Source organism: Delphinus delphis, chromosome 12 (genome assembly GCF_949987515.2).
Source record: "Delphinus delphis chromosome 12, mDelDel1.2, whole genome shotgun sequence".
Lineage (NCBI taxonomy): Eukaryota > Metazoa > Chordata > Mammalia > Artiodactyla > Delphinidae > Delphinus > Delphinus delphis.
The window spans coordinates 29970886-29992792 of NC_082694.2; the positions used below are offsets into that span (position 1 = coordinate 29970886).

A 21907-nucleotide genomic window follows, 5' to 3' on the forward strand; every position below is an offset into this window, starting at 1 on the left:
AGATATAAGAGGAAAATTTTCCTCAGGTGAAGAAACACACTAATTTTTAGATTTCATAAATTCAATGAATAATCTAAGCAGGATATAGGAAGTAAGTCCCACACCAAGTTAAAACCTTGCTCACTGCACTAGCCATACTGATCCCTCCTTGGAATTCCCGAACCACCAAATATGTCCTTAAGGCCTTAGCTCTTGTTCTCTCTAAAAACCTCTTCTCTTTGATACCTTAGTAGAGTTCGCTCTCTTACTTCTTTCTTTCAGGTCTCTCAAATAACTCTTTCTCAGAGGGGCCTGACCACTCTAAAATTACACATATCCCCCTGTACACCCCGCCATCCAGCACACTCTATCATTTTTTCTTGATTTTTCTCCACAGCACTTCATAGCACTTTTTACCACCTCACACTACGTATATATACGTGTGTGTGTGTATTTGTGTGTGTGTGTGTATATATATAAAATAAGCTCCTTGAAGATTGGGCCATTGACTCCTCTGTTTACCAATGTATTCCAAAGTCTAAAACAGTGCTGGCATAGAGAAGGAATTAGATAACTATTTGCTAAATGAATTAGGAATAAACGCTAAAAGGTTTCAAAGAGAAAAAAAAATTACATAGAGGTAGGATTGGAATCAGCCTTCTCCTTAACAACACTGGTTAAGAAAAACAAAACAATAAAAGCAAGAACAATCTGAGCACAGAATTCTCCACCTGGACACACCATCAATGAAACATGTAAGAGAAAAATAAAGTCATTTCTAAATATGCAGGGATTTAGAAAGTTTACTGGCCATACATACTTTCTGGGAAAATTATTTGACAATATATTCTGGCAAACAGAAAGTAATCCAAGAGAGTAGGCGATACAGAGTCCAAGAAATAACAGAAGTAACTCAGAAGAGCAATAAAAAGAAAATCAAAGGTATATAGATGCTTTACAAAGCAAATGGCCATAAATTTAGAAGAGGGTGTCAGAAGGATAGCTCTAAGAAGAGAGCATATTCTATTCAATAAATAGTAATTAAGTTATGTGACCCGAGTAACATGAAGACAGTCTTCTTTTTTCCTTTCGACAACAAAAAACAACTCCTTAACTGTACAGGGAAGCCATAACCCAAATACTGAACAAAAACACAGCATCATTTTGAGAAAAGACTGCGAGTATAAGAGAGTCACTTCCAAGTGTGCAAATTACACGTATTTCTTTCTTTATAGAACCACTCTCATTACTAAATTCTGCAGTAAATATCTTCATAATCAAGATATCAAAAATGCAGGTACTGGGTTTCAGTACTTAGAATTATGCCTTCATACTCTGTATGCAAGGTAACTATAGTTATAGAATTAAAGGTTGTAACGTATTACATGTAGAAGTAACATTACAGGTAACGAATATGGGGGGAGGATATTGAACAGAGGGTAACACAGGATACTAATTAACTCATTATAAACATGGTAAATTAAAAACTGTTATTAAAAAAATCTGGGGGCAGGATTTATTTCCACCTCATAGTCTAGCTTAGGCTTTCATTACCTCTCATATAGACTATTACAACACCTTGAAATTAGTCCACCTGCCTCTACTATCCAATTTATGATTTGTTAAATGGATATAATGGACATTATGTGACATGCTCAAGATTACAAGGCTAGTTTATCAGTGGTTGAGCTAATAAGTCTTTTACAATAAGTTAAATGTGCTCTTCAAGAATGAGGTTGAGTTAGGATGTGGGAAATAAAGCATTAATTTAGGCAGAAGTTTCATATAATTTCCACTTGTTTCATTTTCTTTAAGTCTAAGAATTTGGGACCACAATTCTGGAAGAAAAATTTCTGTGTAGCCTGTGTTTACTGTAATTCTGAACATAGTTGAAAGTAGTAACTTGAAACATACCACAACACAAAGTTTTAAAAATACAATGTTCTGTTGGGAAAAAAAAAAAGTTAAAAACTTCAAAAAATTTTCTTCTGAAATCAGGTTAAACAAGGCACATAAATTTGTGCTTAAGGACTTCCCTGGTGGCCCAGTGGTTAAGAATCCGCCTGCCAATGCAGGGGACACGGGTTCGAGCCCTGGTCTGGGAAGATCCCACATGCCACAGAGCAACTAAGCCTGTGCACCACAACTACTGAGCCTGCACTCTACAGCCTGCGAGCCACAACTACAGAGCCCTGTGCCACAACTACTGAAGCCTGTGTGCCTAGAGCCTGTGCTCCGCAACAAGAGAAGCCACCACAATGAGAAGCCCGCATACCATAACGAAGAGTAGCCCCCGCTCGCTGCAACTAGAGAAAGCCTGCACACAGCAACGAAGACCCAATGCAGCCAAAAACAAATAAATAAATTTATTTTAAAAAATAAATTTGTGCTTAAATCAGTATCATGATGCATTCATTTACTTATAGGTGATCTATTTAATTTGGATTTAGATGGTGGAATTTTCTCTTTCTTGAGCTAGCACAAGAGTTTGGCAGATTAACAAAAACCTGCAGACACCAAATATAAGGCCCTATTTACCTCTTGCTATTGAGATACAATGAAACTATTAGAAAGAGAAAACATCTGAGTTTCAATTTAATTCTTTCAAAGGTAAACTATTCATAGTTTTCAAAGATTACTACTGTGCAAGCCAAGAACCTGTAAAACCTTCTTTCTTATAAAAGAAGAGAGTATAATAATTTAAACAAGTAAAAGAAAAAAACAAACTTAACAGGAGGAAGTCAAAACGGACTCAATCTAGACTGCATTCTGGAGATAATCATGCTATGTATATGGCATCACTCTGCACATATGTCCATAGTAAGCATCAGAATGAATATGCTACATTTTCTAAAATTACCTCAATTTATTCTCATTTATACAAATTTATACTGTTCCATAAATCATGAAAATTGGAATAATGATTGCAAAATAAATTCTTAAAAGAAACAGTATCTAAACTCAGAATGAGTTTGACTACTGTCCAAGAATAATTCTCGAAATCAGCTTCAGAGTGTATCTTCTAGCTTTGGGAGAATGATCTTTATGCTTTCCTCATATTCTAAAAGCACAGAAGTTGATACAAAATAATCTTACCTCTGATGAGTCTAGCTTTGGAGATAATGTGCAGATCAATACATGGTTACCTATGTTCTGTGGATTTTGCTTCAGAAAGCTGTACATTGACTGAGCAGATTCAGGACTATCTAACTGAAGAATTGCCTTTGGAAAAGACAGAAAAGTATTAATTACTAGTTCCTAAAAAAATTAAAAGTACAATTACCATAAGATCCAGCAATTTCATTTTTGAGTATATACTAAAAGAATTGAAAGCCAGAACCGGAACAAGTATTTGTACACCCATATTCATACCAGTATTATTCACACAGTCAAAAGGTAGAAGCAACCCAAGTGTCGATCAACAGACGAGTAGATAAACACATGTGGTACATGCATACAATGGAATATTATTCAGCCTCAAGAAGGAAAATTCTGACATATGCTACAACACATGCTGGAAGACATGCTAAGTGAAATAAGCCAGACACAAAAGGACAAAAATTGTATGATTCCACTTATATGAGGTATCTAAAGTAGTTAAATACAGAGACAGAAATTTAAATTGTAGAATGGTGGTTGCCAGGGGCTAGGAAAAGGGGGGATGGAGAGCTGTTGTTTAATGGACAGGGAGTTTTAGTTTGTGAAAATGAAAAAGTCCTGGAGATGGATAGTGGTGATGGCTGCACAACAACATGAATATATTTAAATGCCACTGAACTGACACTTAAACATGGTTAAAGAAATTTCTTAAACATGTCAAAGAAATTAGTATCTACTACTTGGTCAATTAGGTATTTTTTATGAAGCAAATACTGTCAACTTTGCTATAAAACCCTTTCTACCTTTCTAGGTAATACATGGTTGACCAAAATCTAATTTTCATGGACACGTCTGAATTAAATAGAGAAGATAGAGGGCACAGAAAACGTAAAGGGACTTTAGAAATACCTGGTTGACACCCTTTCATTTTATAAATAAGAACTAAAAGTGTAAACCAACTTAGAAGGTAGTTAAGGCTAGATGAACATAAGTCTGCACTTCCCCAAAAGATAATGCTCTTTGCACGTATTACCCTTCTCCCTTGTGCAAGTTTTTATTTCCCCTTCAAAGTAAGAGTTCTTCCTCCTTCCTGCCAAAGCCCAGGAGAAAATATGATGGTATATCATAATTCTGCTAAGAGGCTGAATAATGTTTATAGGTGCTTCAGTTCAGAAGCTGAATTAAAAGTTACAGACCAGGGGCTTCCCTGGTGGCGCAGTGGTTGGGAGTCCGCCTGCCGATGCAGGGGACACGGGTTCGCGCCCCGGTCCGGGAGGATCCCACATGCCGCGGAGCGGCTGGACCCGTGAGCCATGGCCGCTGAGCCTGTGCGTCCGGAGCCTGCGCTCCGCCACGGCAGAGGCCCGCATACCGCAAAAAAAAAAAAAAAAAAAAAGGACCTTGTTACCTTGTTTTTATTACTCATGTATACGTGGTGATCCACTTTTCCAAACTGAAGTCCAACACAAAGTACACACTGAAGTCCATCTTCTGGTAAGTTATCAAGATGTACAAATCGATCGTAAATTTTATCTACATTTGCCTGTAGTTTTTGTTTTTGTTTTTTTTAAAGAGACAGCACAGAAAAAGAGAAAAACAGCTAAAGTATCAAAGTGTAAAACACAGATTAACAATTTATTTTTCAGAGGTCAGGTAATGTCCTCTCCCAAGAGTAAGAAAATGACCATATAGGTAAAGATAGTGAGGTCTTAGTACTAGATGTGAATAATCAGTGAAACAATATACTAAAAAAGGAAGTATACTCTTTCTTCTATCAACATAATATGTACCCAAAACACTTAATATACCGAATATTTACCCAAGTCAGTTAACATGGCTCCAGAATCTAAAAAATATTGCACATTAGGACTCCTTTACCCTCTATTTCTTATTTTTACCAAGAGAAGACTCATCTGACATCTCCATCACCTCAGTATTTTAAAGCTAGTGCTAAGATTTTCTTCAATTCTTGACAGGTGAACAATAAAACAACCAATGTTTCTATCAATTAAACAAGTGTACAAAAGCATTTAAATGCAAAACTCACCTCTGGGTCATTTTCTCTAATCAAGGTTGTAAATATAGCTTCCTAGAAAGGCAAACAGAGGAAGATTGAAGGTGTAAGCTCTTTCTTATTTGTATATTTAATTCGTCAAGATTTACTGATATAATAATCTATATGAATAAGCATTAAGAACTATTTCATAAAATGAGAAGTAAGCAAAATTTCTGTTCCTTCCAACAATCTTTCCCTCTTCCTAAAACAAGTTATCTAAGTCCCACCCTACCCACAGACTTTAATTCTTCCTAATCCCCTAAGTACATTAAAGACTAATAAGGTGGTACCATTTAGGGGAAGACACTCAAATTCATATACAAGGAATAAGAGATTTAATTTAGCAGACAGTAAGAGAATTCAAATTACACAACAAAAAGTCAGCTAAGCAAAATAGGGGATGAGGAAGAACAGAGATGTAGGCTAGTAAAAAAAACATCACAGGGTATTAAGTGTATAGTGATTTGGTGCTGCTGAATTATATAAAGAGGCCAAGACTGGCACAACACAGGGATGTCAAAGCTGGGAGAAGCTAGCTGATAAAAGGCTTAAATGTTTAGAAAAGGAACTTTATCTTATGAGACTATGGTTCTTAAATTTTTTTTTCTCTTCGACACTACTGATATATATAAGACCACCCCAGCAATTACATCACATTAGAATGATTCTCAGTGGAAGGCTTTTTCAAAATACATGCATTTTCAATGTACATTACAGCACTATTTACAATAGCCAGGACATGGAAGCAACCTAAATTGTCCATCGACAGAGGAATGGATAAAGAAGATGTGGTACATGTATAAAATGAAATATTACTCAGCCACAAAAAGGAACGAAATAGTGACATTTGCAGAGATGAGGATGACCTAGAGATTGTTATACAGAGTGAAGTAAGTCAAAAAGAGAAAAACAAATATCATATAATATCACTTATATGTGGAATCTAGAAAAATTGTACAGATGAACTTATTTGCAAAGCAGAAACAGAGTCACAGATGTAGAGAACAAACATAGTTACCAAGCAGAGGTGGTGGGGTGGGACGAACTGCGAGACTGGGATTGACATATATACACTATGTATAAAACAGATACCTAATGAGAACCTACTGTATATCACAGTGAACTCTACTCAATGCTTTGTGGTGACCTAAGTGGGAAGGAAATCTAAAAAAGAGTGGATATATGTATAACTAATTCACTTTGCAGTACAGCAGAAACTAACACAATATTGTAAAGCAACTATACTCCAATAAGTATTAATTTTAAAAAATACATGCATTTCCACCTTCCTCTAGAGATTCTAGCATCTCTGTTTCATGCCTCTTAGCAGTAAATGTTTGTAGGCCACACAGAAACAATGAAGGGTTTCTAAATCAGTTTAATTTGAAGAGGTTTGAATTGTATGCCAGTCTCATGACTTTGGGAAAAAGGTTTTGAGGGAGATAAAACTGAAGGTAGAGGATATAAAGAATAACTATTTTAGCCGGCATTTTAAAGAGGTGAGGCAATGGTGAATGGGATGAAGAGGGAACAAATTCCAGAAATATTCAGGAGTTAAAACAGACCAGACCTAGTGACCAGCAGGTTATGAAAAATGAGAGGAAAAAATTATAAAGGTAACCTCTGGAATTCCAGTTTGGATGACAGATAATGGCAGTGAGATAAGAATAGGGTTCTTTACAGACTACCGTTTTCAACTTTTTTTTTCCATTCCAACATACATGAGGGATTGGATTCCCTCAATATGGAGGTAACTCTCAAACAATGAGATGGGCAACTATGGAGAAATATAGGAAGATGCTTTCTCAGTGTTTGAGAGAAAATATGTGACCCAAAGAAGAAAACTAGAAAACATAATGGACTATAATAAATCTGTTTTAAAAATTTAATAATATTCTAGTGAATAAGATGGTAAGTCCATTATTTACCTCGTCTTTTAAATTCATGTTGTCAGGAGCCATACTTATTGAGAGTTGATTCCCATCCAGTGATATTGGGAAGCAGGTATAAAATTTTACCATAGAATCTGCAGATTTTCTGTTTATTTCTATAAATGCCTTTTAAAATACAAATTATAAGAATGAAAAAATAAATCTTAAGTTACTTTTTCTTAAAAAAATTTAATACTTAAAGAGTCAAATGAATTGAATAACTTAGTAAATGTTTTTAAGATAAAAAAAGCATTCCTTAGAACATTACGACCATAACCAATAAATAATGAATGACTGAACTCATAAGGTAATACTAAAGAGAAATAAGAAGGGACATTGTAGTAAATGACACTAGGGAAATCTTATTTATCTTATTCATCACTATACCCTTTGTACCTAGAGCAGTATCTAGCATGTAGCAAACATTTAATGAACATTTACTGAGTAAATAAATTTAATGATGGACAAAATATGAGAAATATGAGGAATGAAAGAATCAAAGAATCATGTAATGGTTACCAAGTTATTTTTTATTTTGTTGTTTTCATAAGTGTCAAATTGTAACTCCATACGTTTTGGTTTTAATTTTCATACCTGGGTAAGTAAAGAGATTGAACATTCTTCCATATGTCTGATAGTTAATGAGGTGGAAATAGTCCATATTTTTATTTATAGTTGTAATTTTTAAAAATAAATTCTCTTTATGTCATTTGCCAATTTATTTATTAAACTTTTAATATTTTATAGCATGTTTATATGAACCGTGTTTCTCATCTTACATAAATATTTTAAATTTTTAATTTCCATTTTGCTTTATGTTAATTTTAGTTTCACAAATGTTTATATGACTGAATCTGATATTTTTCCATATAACATCTAGAAAAATATTAAATCTCCAAATAATTAAATTAAATTTCCAAATAATTCTACTCAACTCTAATCAAAACTGGGCACAAATAATCTAGATTTTCTGTATTTGGATTCTATATTTATCTACATACACATCCACTTTGGTATATGATGCAAAGTATGAATCTGAATTATTCATTCCCAGGTTCCCACAATTTCCCCCTATTTTAATGTATCATCACATAAAATTCTTACATTAAAAAATGTATTCTTATTCTTGTCCATCTCTAAACATTACAAATAATGTGCTTTTTAGAAAACAGCTTTATTGAAATACAGTTAACATATCATAAAATTCACCTGTTTAAGTGTACAATTTAATGGGTTTTAATACATTTATAGAGTTGTGCAACCACTCAAATAATCTACTTTTAACATAAGGTAAAACTGCATATGACTACTTACACTTACTCTCCCCTCCTACTTTGTTTTCTTAAGCACACTTGCTTGACTCTCAAAAATCTCTAGTGATCATTAACTCCACTCCTTCCTATAGTAAGAACACTACTCCCCACCACTCTAACGGTGTTGTTTCCATTATTTAAACTTCCCTGAAATTCACTTCCTATAAAATACCTTCCAAAAGTTGTTCATTATTAACAATATTTTGTTTTGTTTTTAAATTACAAAAGCAATATATACTCATTATAGAAAACTGAAGACATACAGATAAATCTAGGTTGTTCTAAATACTGATGACTTCACTAGTCTGAGTCTGAAAATGGTTATTTCCCATTTGAGTATAACGGGTAAAAAAAACAAACAGAAATACTAGTAAAGAGTGCTCAACAAAATTTTAAAAGTTGTTTAAAAAACTTTGTATTAACATATTACAGACGTAAAGTATTTTCTGTTAAACTAAACGTTTGAGCATAACTTCAATGGGGAAATCCATCCTTCCCAACGTAAAACTACATCTGATTAGAATAATGTATTTTTAAAATAAAGGATTATCTGTGTTTTATATTTTAAAAATGCCTTAACTTGAGACAGCTTATTCTGAGGTGCTGCTCTTAAACCCTTTCGTCCTAGTTTTGTGAAGTTAATGTTTTTCAAAATGTGCTTGCGGACAACATGAATTCACAACTATTTTCAACTCTTACCTTTTTATGAGATGATAAAATCAAAATATCCTTTAAACCACCAAATGGTTTTACTAGGTTGTAAACTTCTTCAATAGAATATCCTTTATTAGGCAAATCAGAAATAAGTACCACACATATTTCTTCTGTTTCCTTCAAAACCAATTTAAGAATTGACATTAAAACTTAACTGCTGTTATATTTACTTAAATTTATACTGCAGATCATATGTTATGTTAGTATTTAAATTGTATTTAATACTAAATCTGATTAATTCAGAAGGCTGGTCTAAACCACAAATTAAAAACAAAACAAAATGCACTTTTCCACTCTTCTAGTACACAGAATAATTCAGTCATACCATCTGTCATCTAGTCAAGGTCTTCAGTTCTCTTCTGCAACCACTGCTTAAAAATAAATTTAAGAACACAGGTTTGCCTGTCTCTGACTACAGCTCCTTCCTTTCATGTACTGTTGCCATTCCTGTGCCTTGTGATGCTAAGATCCCCATGGTCCAAATTGGTGCATATTCTTTTATCTTACTGAGTAAAATAATCCCTTGCTGGCAATATAAAAAAGCTTACCTAGTCTCTTAGGATCCTTACCCCATAACCCAATCCCCACTACAAAGTAAATACTTTCATTTCTGCCTTCTCTTCTCTCAGATCTATTTTATTCTTCAAGATCACTCTCATAAATGCCAACTTTTCCTTTAGTGGATGTTGGCGAAATCCCCAAAGGCATAAATGTGGCAACTTGCAACTTTTCTTTTGGTGGGGGAAGGTGGGAAATTATAATTTTCATAAGCTAGTTGAGAATGATTTTTAACTAGCAAGTAAATTGTGTTCAAAAATGATTCCTGGGCTTCACTGGTGGCACAATAGTTAAGAATCCGCCTACCAATGCAGGGTACACGGGTTCGAGCCCTGGTCCAGGAAGATCCCACATGCCGCGGAGCAACTAAGCCCGTGTGCCACAACTACTAAGCCTGTGCGCCACAACTACTGAGGTTGTGTGCCACAACTCCTGAAGCCTGTGTGCCTAGAGCCCGTGCTCTGCAACAAGAGAAGCCACCGCAATGAGAAGCCTGTGCATTGCGACAAAGAGTAGCCCCCGCGCGCCACAGCTAGAGAAAGCCCGCGTGCAACAACGAAGACCCAACGTAGCCAAAAATAAAATAATAAATAAGACGAATAAATTTATATATGTATTAAAAAAAGATTCTTTCTAAAGTGCAGTAAGTAAATCTAAGATACTCTACTGGTGTTTTACAATATTCTTCTTAAAACAAAACAATAAGTTAACATATACTACTTACTTAGTTACTACTTGAAGAATGGAGCAACCAGTCTAAAATAAACTTACCCTGAGCACCTGAAGGATCTCAAGATCTTAACCAGTAAAGTCTAAATTAATGAAATCTTAATATATTCATAATAACAGATATAAGCACATGAAAACAATAAAGTGAACTTTATGCCCTTCAAATAGAACTGCAAACTCCACTTGCTCCTCTAAAAACACAAAAAATAAATGGTATTCTAAATACTAACATATCTAAATACTAACATATCTCTAATTTGCTTCTAAGGAAAAAGAAATTTCACAAAATTCCATGGGTTCTAATTTGACAACCTGTTATCTATTCAAAAACCCAACTGGCCTAACATTTTCTTCTCAGTGAAAAGTAATCCTCAATAACATGTACATTTATTGATAATCTGCACCTAAATTTTTGTAACTCAAGATTTTTTTTAGCTCAAACCATATTTTAGAAGTCTCCAATGACCAGGATTTTTCACCATACCAAATCTGTGTATTTTTTACCTAGGTTTATAGTAAGAAAAATACATTGTGTCAAAATTTCTTAAGCTTTATAAAAATAAGTAAAATATAAAAGCTGACCTTGTTAACTGGTTCATTTTCTGTAGCCTCCAAAGCAGCTTCTTAAGATACAAAATAAAATAAGAATTCATGCAGATATACTTTATTTATCAAGATCCCACTTTATTCCACAATGGATTAAATAGTAGCTACATGAAAATGTATACAGTGGGCAAAAGACTAGAGAATTTAAGTAGGATATAGCTACATAAGTAACACTGGCTTTTCAATAATACATTCAGCTTTATTCTTTCTGAGAGCAAAATTTCAGACTAATCAAGAGACAAGGTGAAGATGTGAATCATAATATTCCTAATTTCACTTAGGTATGACTCTGGTATTGAAATATATACGTATATATATATATATATATATACACACACACACACACACACACACACACACACATATATATATAATATATATATATGACACAAAATTATTTTCCTAAAATTTAATTTTCTATCTTTAAACATAAAAGAACAAAATAAAATTTCTATTAACCTACCTGAAATAGTTTCTTTAGCACCATTTTCAGTGGCTTTGACTTCCACACTCGTCTTTATTTCAGAGTTTTCTGCATGAAATAGTCTGCTTTAATAGTCTAGAAAAATACACTAATATAATTAAACTAATGAATCTAGAGAGGAACTTAAGCTAGTTTATTTTGTTACTTCAAGTCTCCTTAGGCTGACCTGATTTAAGACAAAGCTAATACAAGTTTTCCTTTGAAACACCAAATAATCCTTTTGAAGATTTTTAAGCAAAAAATTTTATTTCAAAATATACCTAGAGTGTATACTAATAGGATTTAATGAAAAGAAAGCACTGCATGACAGCATTTCAAGCTTACCTGGTACAATCACAGGTTTATTGGCGTCTTTGTATTTGACAATTCCAGCCTTTTTGACTTCTAGAGACTTCTTTCCACTAGATTTTGCTTTTAAAAGTAGAGTTGAACCATTATTCTAAGGGTCTATTCAGTCATTTAGCATGTTTCATACTAATATATTAGTAAATAAGTAGTTCAACTTCATTAATAAAAGCAGCTCTTTTCCACATATTTATTTCCATTTATTTTCAGTGTCTGTTTACCAATAAGATTAAAAGCAAATTTAAACTGAGATACAACTTTTGTTGAGGGCTATTAATGATTCACAAATTATGAAATCCTCATGTGGCAAAAGTACACCATAATCACACACATAAAAATCATTATTTTATAACTTCCACAAAGATTCTTTAAAATTACATTAGTCAATTGGAAAAATATATTAATAAACGGATCATGTTATTTTCAACATGTTACAATTTAGTGTTCCATTTCTTTATGGAGGATACATCCTTGTAACATGGAAAGAAAATCTTTAAAGTAACAAGTATCAGAGGAATTTTACAAGCTGGGGAAGGTAATATGAAATGACAGCTCTAAAAAAATGAGTAAAAAAAAGATTAAACGGGGGGAAAGTGGCAGAGCAACCTATGATTATATGGCTGTCAGAAATGTTTCCTAAACAAAAATGTAACCGCAATGGCAGATACTGTCAAAGACCAAATCATCAAAAAACACAAGTCCTGGGCTTCCCTGGTGGCGCAGTGGTTGAGAGTCCGCCTGCCGATGCAGGGGACACGGGTTCATGCCCCGGTCCGGGAAGATCCCACATGCCGCGGAGTGGCTAGGCCCGTGAGCCATGGCCACTGAGCCTGCGCGTCCGGAGCCTGTGCTCCTCAACGGGAGAGGCCACAACACTGAGAGGCCCGCGTACCGCCAAAAAAAAAAAAAAAAAAAAAAAAAAAACACAAGTCCTATGTGTGTCAGGTTCTAAATATCAAAGAATTATTTACTAAACTTTTCAAGATGTTATTACATACTACAAATTAAAACTTGCTTTTGATATCATATTTATTACATTCTTTAACGCAGAATTAAGAATAAACTTAATATAACCTCTCTTTTCCAACAGTCTTACCTGTTTTGATTGAAGCTTTATTACCTTTAGCAGCTACTGTTACCACAGATTTTACAGAACCCGCTGATTTCCCTAAATCACAAAAGCTTAGTCAAAACTGATTTATTTAACTAGTATCAACAATTCCCAAAGAACCTCACAAAGAATATAAGAGCAACAAACTATATTTTATTCAAAACAAAATGCTATCATCTTTAGGAACACAGGTCATTTGCTAAATTAGAAATGATAATTTCTTTAGGAAGAAAAATATCATTGAAATAAGAATTCACCTCCCCTTTGGGGTACTTAAAAACAGCGTTCAACCAAGTTACACAGATCTCTAAATGTGTGTATCAACTTAGTAATTAGAAGCAAAATTACTAACCTCAAGGATAAAAACACAATCCCATGATGCCTTTAATGGCTCCAAAAGCAGTTATATTGAGGACCTCCCAGCTCATGCTTCCTTGGCTCCCAGTTGATTAAAAAGCAGTTAAGAATACCTACATCATTGTCAGGCCACATAAAGACTATTTTGACTCATTCCTAATGGGCCCTATCTGAACAGGATTATTTAAACTGTCTGACCCTTCTTTCTACATATGTATATTACTGTTGCTTATATTCCAAAATGATGCTGTTTATAAAGACTGTGATCATCTAAGTGTCACTAAAAAGATTACCAGAGTCAAAAACCTCTGCATTCAGAGAGCAACAGGAGGTTTAGCTCTGAAAATCAGGATGCCCAATGAGCAAGGTAGTATAAGGAAAAAGCCCAGGATCACAAGTCAGTGAATTCAAGTTGAATTCCAAGTCAAGGTGTGAAGGCTGGGGGAATTTACTGATTTCTGTGCACGTTTCCCCATTTATAAACCAGGGTGGTAACTGCCTTAACTACCTAACAGGACCTTCTGTGAGAATATGACCATGCTTTTGAAGTTATTAAACAAAAAGAATTACCGACATCTGCAAAATTTAATCAGAATAGTTTACAAATCCACACTTTATATCCAAAGACAGACCTTAATTACTGCTCATAAAGAGAAATACCAATCTTTATAGATTGTCACTCAACCAGTCATTTCTTAGTAATTCCCAAGTTTTGTCACACTGCAGTAACCTTAGCCCCATGAGCTCTTAAGGTGTTTCTTTCACTATCCTGTGTTACTACCACAAGTCGATTCACTGTACTACTTCTAGTTGGGTACCAGAACTTAAGGAAAAAATATCTAGAATTAATTTCCAACACTCAAGGGGGAAGCTACTGGTTTTAGCACCCACTCCCCCAGATTTCCACCAATGACTCCTATAAACTTACTATTAAAGTAATATCAAACTGTTTGCTAAATAAGTGCATCTTCAAAACATGTTTTCTAGCCACACCTGACTCCCTCAGATTACTGCTTCTAAGAAACTACTATATGATAATTATGGATCTGCCACCAACAGTGGTTCAAGACCGCCTCCTGTCCTTCCTACCATTATAAAGACAATGTAATACATTGATCTCTATCCTCTTAAAAAGATGACTCTGAATTAACCGGCATTTCGCAGAAATGGGAGGAAAAACAGAAATGGGGATAATGCTAGAGGAAGGAGAAAAAAATTAATAATTACTTTAAAATCCACTATAGCCCATAAAAATGCAAAGAGAACATAATTTGCTGTAAGTTTGTTTATAAAAGAAAGTAAACAGAGAAGACCTCAATAAGAGAAAGACGGAAATATCGCCAATATTCATCATGAGAAACAGTTTGCCAGTTAAATTATTTTATTTTGATAATCACTGCAAGGAAAGAGCATTATCTACTAAACTTGCTTTCTCAAAACTTCTAGATGACTATAAATTTCACAGATTGGTATATACTCAGCACACACTGTGTCACATGAGATCCAAAACTACTGATAAAGACTGCTTAAATAATTTAAAGTTAACATGTTTAGGATCCTAATATAGAAAACATACCTGAAGATTTATTTACTTTGGCTGCAGATGTCTTGGTTTGTCCAGGTTTGGCTAAAATAACAAGAAAAATATATCAGTATCACATTACAAAAAACATCACTTAGATTTAGGAAAGAGCTAACTTAGCATAATTTTGGTAAAAACACTGCAAGAAACATCCTTACACTCATCTTTGTATGCCCATGGAACTATAACTATAGGCAAATTCTTAGCCATGGACTTGCTGAGACAAAGGGACAGATTTAAATTTTAACAAACATGAAACTGTCCTCCAGAAAGGTTGTACCAATTAATATTCATCAATAGTATACAAGAGTGGGGCTTCCCATTTCCACACAAACACAGTATGTAAAAGAAGTTATTAATCACTCCAATCTGAGCTAGAAACTAGTATGATTTAATCTTTGTTTCTTAAATTTTAAGTAAAGCTGTGTCAATTTTCATATGTGTAAATTTATCTCTATTCCTTTGTGATCTGTCTATTCTTAATATCTGCCAATTTGTCTTTTGGGTTTTGAGGGTTTTCTTATTAGAGTTCTTTATACATTAAAATTAATTTGTATCATATAGGTAACGACCTTTTAAAAAGTTATGAGAAATACTTATACAAAAATATTTTCGTGTAATCAATGTCTTCCTGATAGGGGAGGACTTTCTCATTCTGAAATTAAAAACAAACCAAAAAACCCTCCACATTTTCTTTCAATACTTTTAACTACTGTCTATGTATCATGTTAAATCTCTGATCCAGCTGTAATTTATTTGTTTATTTATTTGGCTGCGCTGGGTCTTCGTTGCTGTGCGCAGGCTTTCTCTAGTCGTGGCGAGCGGGGGCTGCTCTTCGTTGAGGTGCGTAGGCTTCTCATTACGGTGGCTTCTCTTGTTGCGGAGCACAGGCTCTAAGCGTGTGGGCTTCAGTAGTTGTGGCATGCGGGCTGCAGAGCGCAGGCTCAGCAGTTGTGGCGCACGGGCTTAGTTGCTCCACTGCAATGTGGGATCTTCCCGGAGCAGGGCTCGAACTCGTGTCCCCTGCAGTGGCAGGCAGATTCTTAACCACCGCGCCACCAGGGAAGTCCCTTGTAATTTATTTTGATACTATAAACTATATACTTTACAAAGAGGCTAGTCAATTTAATGAATAATTCATCTTTTCCCTGCTAATCTGAAATATTACCATAATGATTTACTGATATTCCATATGCTTGGGGGAGTATTCATGGAATCTATTCTGTCCTACTGATCTTTTGTCTATTTATGCAATTATATGAAACTATATGAATCTTTTAACTTTGTAATATATTTTAATATCTGTTAGTGCTGTTCTGTCCTAATTACTCTTCCTTTGCAGAATTTTCTTGTCTATTCTATGTATAAACTTTATTATCAGCTTATATAAATTCAAAAAATCTTTACTGGTATTAGGTTCCTAATATTTATCTTTTAATATAAGAAAAAAAGGCATATTATAATGGTGAAAGGCTTTCTATCCAAAAATGAGCTGTTTTCTCATTTAAGTCTTATTTTATGCCTCTTAGTATTTAAAAGTTTTCATAGCTTCTACCTTTTTTATTATAAATGGAATATTTTATTAGTATATTAATATTTTATTAGTATATTAGTATGAATGGTTCTTTTTTATGTAATAAAGCAATTAAAACTTTATAGTAATTTAGAGAATTAAGATGGCTAATTATTTAATAGCATTTCAATAGATTCTATTGGGTTTTCCATCATACGTATATATTTGCAAACAATAATGTTTTATCATACGTTCCAATTTTTATGCCTCTTGACTTGTAGTGCACCAGCTAATGGCTATTAGTTTTAGAACAATATTTATTTTAACTCATAGAAGTGATGTTGAGTATCCCTTGTTTTGGTCCCAACTTTAATGGGAATGCTTCTACTGTTTAACTCTTAAGCATATGCTGGCTTTTGACTTGATATATGCGTATTTGTTATGCATATAAATAAATAAAGTATGTATACACAAACACACTATCATATTAAGGAAGTAGTCACCTACTTTAAGAGTTTCTCAGCATTTATCTCCCTCTATTTAATATAGTAAATGGAATTGACAGATTTCCTAATTTTGAACCATCTTTATACTTCTGACATGACCCTCGTCCCCCTCTTGGGCATACTATGTTATTCATTTAACATACTTCCAGACACTAAAATTTTACTTAAAAACTTTACATCAAATATTCAGAAGTGAAACTGTTCTATAATTCCAATTTAGTATGATAGCTTTATCAGCATTTTAAAACATTTCTCTAACTTTTAATTTTGAGATTACTGTATATTCACATGGAGTTGTAAGAAATAATAGGGAGAGATCCCATATATCCTTCACGGACTTTCCTCTAATGGTAATATTTTGCATAACTAAGTATTATATCATAAACAGGAAACTGACATTGATGTAATTTACAAACATTCCAATTTCCCCAGATTGCATGCGCGTAACGTATATTTAATTCTATGAAATTCTATCATATACGTGTAGATTATGGTGATCATCAGTCAAAACAAAGAGGAGTTCCACCACAAGTATCTTTCCTACTACCCATTATAGAAAGAGCCATCTCCTCCCTCCCCTAGAATCCCTGACAACCACTAATCTGTTCTCTATCTCTTTAATTTTATCATTTCAGGAATGTTATGTAAATAGAAGCTTACAATACATAATTTTTTTAGATTGAGTTTTAAAAATCAGCACAATTGCTCTGTAATCCATCCAAGTTGTTGCATGTATCAATAATTCCTTTTAATTGCTAAGTGGTAGGTATTCCATGCTACAGACATAACACGGTTTATTTAGTCAGCCATTCACCTACTGAAGGACATTAGGGTTGCTCCCGGCTTTTGGCTATTAATAGAGGCTATAAATATTTGTGTACTGGTTTTGTGTGAACAGGTTTTGTGTGAAATGTAATTCACTTGCCTGAAATAAATGCCCAAGAGTGTAACTGCTGGGTCTTATGGTGAGCACATGTTTAGTTTTGCTAAAAAACTACAATACTTTTTTCGAGAATGGCTATACTATTTTACATTCCCACCAGCAATGTTCAAGTTTCTCCACATCTTCAATAGCATTTGGTATTACTATTTTCTTATTTTAGCCATTGTGCTAAGTGTGCAGTGTCTTTGTCAGCATTCGATGTTGGTATTAGCCTGTTTTTTCCTTCCTGTTTCCCCTCCCCCTCCATACTCCCTTTTAAAGAATGTTTTCCTTTCCTCTGCATGCTATGGAATAGTTGAAATCAGAACTAGAGTTATTACTTCCTTTAAGGTTTGCTGGAACTCACATGTGGGAACTATTTGGGCAGAGTGCTTTTACTGGGGAAATAACTGACTTAAACAAAAAAAGTCATTTTCATCTGGGAATTGAAAAGATAAAGAGACATGCACTTAAAAAAAAAAAAAAAAAAAAAGAGTCCGCCTGCCGATGCAGGGGACACGGGTTCGTGTCCCGGTCCGGGAAGATCCCACATGCCACGGAGCGGCTGGGCCTGTGAGCCATGGCTGCTAAGCCTGCGCGTCCAGAGCCTGTGCTCTGCAACGGGAAAGGCCACAACAGTGAGAGGCCCGCGTATCGCAAAAAAGAAAAAGGAAACCAATAAAATCTTAGAGAAGAAAAAAATCATTAATTAAAGAATGACAAATCAGAAAATTTTGGTTCACTATGTGTTTTTCCAAGGGTTCATTTTTTTTTATTGAAGTATAGCTGATTTACAATGTTGTGTTAATTACCGCTATATAGCAAAGTGACTCAGTTATACAAATATATACATTCTTTTTCATATTCTTTTCCATTATGGTTTATCACAGGATACTGAATACAGTTTCCTGTGCCATACAGTAGGACCTTGTTGTTTATCCATTCTATGTATACCAGTTTGCATCTGCTAATCCCAAACTCCCAATCCATCCCTCTCCTGCCCCCCTCCCCCTTGGCAACCACATATTCTCTATGTCGTGATTCTGTTTAATAAATAGGTTCATTTGTGTCATATTTTTGACTCCACATAAATGATATCATATGGTATTTATTTTTCTCTTTCTGACTTACTTCACTTAGTATGATTATCTCTAGTTGCCTTCCATGGGTTCAGTTATGACACTAATACAAATGTGATTTGAGTATCCCTATACTCTTCCTCCAGCAAATATTTATTCATTAACCCTTATACCACATTAGATATTAGGGTACAGAAAAATAAAACTACAAATATTCCCTTACCCAGCCAAGTGAAAGAGACAGACTTATTAACAACCTATTAATACCAAGTAATTTAACGTACACAATACAGTATTTCTAGGAAGGAGTTGGGAGCATTTAACTGCCTAGGAGTCAGGGAAGGTATCACAAAGAAGCTTCATCTGAGATGGGCCTTGAAAGATAAATTAGAATTTGCCCCACCTCGACCCTCCAAAAGGAGTCTTAATTGACTTTGTATTTTCAATACCTTGCACGAGGCCTGGCACGTACTAAATAGCTACTTCATAAGCGCTTACTAAGTGAAGTTAACTGGAATTTAGACAATGATTCCACACAAATGGATAGCATAAAGACCCGAGAAATGAAATAGCACAGCTGGAAAATAAACCATTCTGAGTAGCTTAAAAATAATATACAGTTGCGTGACAAGAGATTGAAAAAGTCATCTGGGCCAAAGGGGAAGGGGTCGTTATGAAGAATTTGGGTTTTCCCCTGTGGGTCACTAGGAGTGGAATGATCAGATCTGCTTTAAAGTGACCTCAGGGCAAGAGTGTTAATACCGGAGCAGAGTAGAATAAAAATCGCCAGTTGGGAGGCTATCTTCAAAAATTCAAATGTGAGTCTAAACTAAAACATTTACAGCTGTGATGGAGTAAAGGTGAGATAATTCGAGGTATATTCAAGAGAGAACTAATTTGAATCAGCCACCTATTGGATGAGAAGAGGAAGGATGTTATTTAAGTTTGAACTGGATGGGACAAAAAAGAAGACAAGACAGGGTAAAGGATCACTAATAGATTCCTACACTGGATAACTAGTGGTGTTGTTAGATAATATAAGAAAATGAGGCATAAACTTGAGGGGGCAGAAGAGGTTTATGTATGTATGGGAGATGTCACTGGTCCTTAAAGATATGGAAAGGAAAGAAATCAACCAGCAAGAAAAGTAGGACATGAGAAGAGGAACAGACATTTAGGGAAACAATGAAGGTAAGATAAAAGAAGAGCAATCAAAGGAGATATAGAACAAGTTTTCATTCTCAGAGAGGTACTTTAGTATAGGTGAAAAGCCTGGGAAGCATACAGTTTTGGGTTTGAATACTAACACTTCCATGTGACCTTGAGTAAGTCATTTAACCTCTCTGAATCTGTTTCCTCATCAAAGGAGAACAGTATGAACTATACTCATACGGTGGTCTGAAATATTAAGTGAAATAACAAATTGCCTACTATAAATAGTGTAACCATGGCAAGTTTCTTTCCCTTGTTTTCTGTCTTCTGGCACAAGTTAAACTATAAACTACTTAGAAATAACTCTCTGATGTATCCTAACCACTTTATAAAACGCATCTAATTATGGGCATATAGCCGAGTGCTAAGTAAGTAATTAGCACTGGGTAAAAGTTCTAAAGTTTCCCTTTCTGATAAAATTAGGCTTTTGCTCCCTCCCTGTACTTTCCTACATCCTTTTAGATTTGTGCTTATAACCAAAGTTCTCTTTGTTTTTTAAAAGTAAATTTATTTATTTATTCATTTATTTAATTTTTGGCTGCATTGGGTCTTCGCTGGTGCACGCGGGCCCTCTCTAGTTGCAATGAGCGGGGGTCACTCCCCGCTGCGGGGCACAGGCCCCTTACCGCGCTGGCCTCTCCCGCTGCAGAGCACAGGCTCCAGGCACACGGGCCTCAGCTGCCACGGCACACGGGCTTCAGCAGCTGTGGCTCGCGGGCCCCAGAGTGCAGGCTCAGCAGCCGTGGCGCACGGGCCTAGCTGCTCCGTGGCATGTGGGATCCTCCTGCACCAGGGCTCGAACCCGTGTCCCCCGCACTGGCAAGCGGATCCCCAACCACTGCGCCACCAGGGAAGCCCCCAGGGAAGCCCCCAAAGTTCTCCTTAAAACTACCCTGACTTCCTATCCCTCTTCAATCTGACATTGCTGATCTCAAAAAGCTATCTTATCTTTCTCACCTGACACTTTCTCAGCCTTGGGCTCCTCTCTTTCTACATTTATATTAGAAGGGAGGAAGTACTTAACTTGAAGCACTTCTCCCCCTACGCATTACTTTTATTATGTTAGGGCCATTCCCAAAATTCAAACCTTAAACTTAACAAAAAATTTTCCTAAGTATCCCACTTTCAATGCCATGTGATTGACTAAATGATATCTCCCATAGATATTCCTTGATACCTGATATTTAGCAATGTTCTCCCCCAGGTCAAAGAAATCACCGCAGCTAAATTTTATTATAATCAACATTACCACATTCGTTTAGAAAACTCCATCCGGCCTGAAACATTGAAATTTTTAAATTATTTTTTTAATTTTTATATATTATCCACTAAAAAATTCTGTATAATAAAAATTCAGATTTTAGCATCCCAGATCATTTTAATTAACCTTTTAATATCAGGTCCTAATTACCTGAAAGTGAATCCCAAATGTTTTCTCAACAGGATTTTTCAATCACTCCATGTATCCAATCTACATGAGAATCCTAAACAACTAGTGGTTCTTTATTCTCTAAGGAAATTTCCCAGAGTTTGTACCAATTATTACTAGGTCTTACACAGAAAAAATGGGGTGCACTTATCCAAGCTTTGGAAACAGTGGGTTAAACAAAGTTAAATAGGTTTCTTTCCTGCAGGATTTCGTAAAGTGAATGGGTTTGTGGATTATTTTTTAAAGGAAAAAAAAAGGTATAGTACATATCCTAACCTTCACCTGATCCAAAACATGTTCTATGAATAAGTCTTTCACGCAACACATTTTGAGAAATGCTGTTAATGGGGTCAAATTAAAAAACACCCCAGCACTAATCTTC

The 21907-nt window shown here is 34.9% G+C and overlaps 1 protein-coding gene across 7 annotated transcripts in view; it reads right to left on the reverse strand.

Moving 5' to 3' along the window:
- Window positions 1–21907, reverse strand: part of ZNF638 (zinc finger protein 638) — an 84295-nt gene that overhangs the window by 16697 nt on the left and 45691 nt on the right. For 6 of the 7 annotated variants that reach the window (XM_060026406.1, XM_060026405.2, XM_060026403.1 and 3 more), the window contains 10 exons: window positions 14859–14909; window positions 12911–12982; window positions 11794–11880; window positions 11449–11517; window positions 10962–11002; window positions 9078–9209; window positions 7063–7191; window positions 5126–5167; window positions 4487–4621; window positions 3076–3201 (listed from right to left, as the gene is read on the reverse strand). In XM_060026406.1, the coding sequence (XP_059882389.1) occupies window positions 3076–3201; window positions 4487–4621; window positions 5126–5167; window positions 7063–7191; window positions 9078–9209; window positions 10962–11002; window positions 11449–11517; window positions 11794–11880; window positions 12911–12982; window positions 14859–14909 (884 nt within the window). The remainder of the gene's footprint in view (window positions 1–3075; window positions 3202–4486; window positions 4622–5125; window positions 5168–7062; window positions 7192–9077; window positions 9210–10961; window positions 11003–11448; window positions 11518–11793; window positions 11881–12910; window positions 12983–14858; window positions 14910–21907) is intronic. The other variant, XM_060026404.1, reaches the window with a different exon arrangement.